The sequence below is a fragment of the Homalodisca vitripennis genome, unplaced genomic scaffold (assembly GCF_021130785.1).
Source record: "Homalodisca vitripennis isolate AUS2020 unplaced genomic scaffold, UT_GWSS_2.1 ScUCBcl_8920;HRSCAF=17235, whole genome shotgun sequence".
NCBI classification, from domain to species: Eukaryota; Metazoa; Arthropoda; class Insecta; order Hemiptera; family Cicadellidae; genus Homalodisca; species Homalodisca vitripennis.
In genome coordinates, this window is record NW_025785035.1 from 17,065 (window position 1) to 19,128 (window position 2,064).

At 32.4% G+C, this 2,064-nt stretch overlaps 1 protein-coding gene across 1 annotated transcript; it reads left to right on the forward strand.

Moving 5' to 3' along the window:
- Positions 1-1,122: 1,122 nt before the first annotated feature.
- LOC124374532 (succinate--CoA ligase [ADP/GDP-forming] subunit alpha, mitochondrial-like) lies at positions 1,123-1,530 on the forward strand (the record flags this gene model as incomplete). The annotated part of the gene is given in 3 exon segments (XM_046832736.1): positions 1,123-1,235; positions 1,237-1,424; positions 1,427-1,530. Coding segments are annotated over 3 exon segments (405 nt in total), but the record flags the coding sequence as incomplete, so codon positions are not given.
- Positions 1,531-2,064: the final 534 nt, after the last annotated feature.

The window sequence follows — 2,064 nt, forward strand, 5'->3', positions numbered from 1 at the left end:
ATAGCCATTTGAATTTCAGACTACTTTAATTGATAATGGAGTAAAATTGTTAATTGTACTGACCATTGTATTTCCATAAAGAAACGACTTACCTTATATTACGATATTTTACAGTTGTGTATGACTTCGTTTAATACAAAAATACTAAACGACTATGTGCCCCTAAATTTATTTTGAATTGTTTTTCACTGCGTCAAATGCATTATTATTTACATTTAAACATACAGAATATATATATATATATATATATATATATATATATATATATATATATATATATATATATATATATTATATATATATATATATATATGAGAATTGGAAAATAACAACAAAAATTCAAACTAGAGTTTTATTCATATGAATCCTTCAAAACTATTAGTTATACAGTACCTGAATTATAAGTAACAGAAACGTTGATAATATAATTTTTACAAAGAATTTTAATATAAGTTTGGCTGAAACTATAATGGATCTAATATATCCTATTTTTGATACATTAAAGTTACATTATACAAAATATACAAAGTGCGTTCGAATCTTATTCTCCCACTTTGGGCAATATAATTAAAAATGTAGTTTTTTTGTAAATTTCACTTTGTATTCTGTTTTAAAGCTTTCTATTCGTTATGACTAGTTTCGTTTTGTCTCTCTTACAATTTTTTGGAAAATTTTTTAAACACTTTATTTTTTTTGGGTTATGTTGCATATTTGGTATTTTAACTGTGTATGTGACCATTTATTTACATATAAATTAGTTACTTTATATAAACAAACTGAGAAACTACACTAAATTTTTATAGATTCCAGAATGACTCACTGGAATCGTGTCAAAATGTTCTTGATTTTTATAACCTGATTAAATAACACTGTTTATATTTTAATATTTATAAGCCTTTCTTTGGATGTAAGGGAAATTGGCCAGTTATGAACGTTCTTCATTTTGATTTGGATCTAATTGCTGCGTACTTTGACTTCTGACTATCACCATTTGATTTTCAAAGACTGCATTTTTAGTATACCCATTCGACTGTAATGCATCTTGTAATATTATTTTATAATATCGTCTTGTGATATCATCTTTTAATACCATCTTGTAATATCATCTTCTCTGCATTGTAGTTGCCTTCTAACTGCCCTGATATCATCGCTCCCGAACTGCTGCGTAAGATTGGTATTTTGCCTGGACACATTCACCAGCGAGGCGAGATTGGTGTAGTTTTTCCTACTCGGACACATATACGAGGCCGCCCATCACTACGCAAGGTTGGACTGAGACAGACCTGCGAGTGGGCTCGGTGGAGTACACTTCATTGCCGGCTTGGAGGTGTTCTTGAGTGACCCCGAGAGCAAGGGCATAATTCTGATTGGAGAGACTGGTGGAGTAGCTGAGGAAAACGCACCCGGATACTTATATTCTGGAGAAAGGCTAAGCCTTTGGTGTCGTTCAGTGCTGGTCTAACCATCAACTCTGGACGCAGGGTGAGGCACACAAATCAGGAATTGGGAGGAGGCCCAGGACAAGATTGATGTTTTTTATCCTCTTTATCAAACACCTTTATCACCTTGGTCGTAGAAACTGGTAAGTGTGTCATTTGAAAGATATAATTAATACACATGCCCAAACGTGTTTAGTATTTCGATATTGTTATAGTAAAAAGAAATGTTAAAACTTTGCCCAATAATATTCTTTATTGCGTGAAACAATTACAATATTGCATGGCAATGCGTCAACGTAACTATATAAAGCACATAAGTACATCAGATAAATGATGTTTGGTCAAGGTAAATACATACAATTCAATACGATTCTGGTATGTATCAGAACCGGGGGTTTCGTGGTTGTTGTTAATTTAAAAAATTTTCATCCCAGCGGCCCATCATGAACTCATCAGTCAAGTAAAATGCCTTTGACATAAGAAAATGTTTTTTTTGTCGAGTTTTGAATTCTTTAGTTTTTTTGTTTTTGTGTTTTCGGACCTCTGGGCTGGGTCATGCTGAGATTTAGCGTTATCGTTATGCACTGAATTCGTTCCCCATACAACCTATAAGTTCGTAACCTCC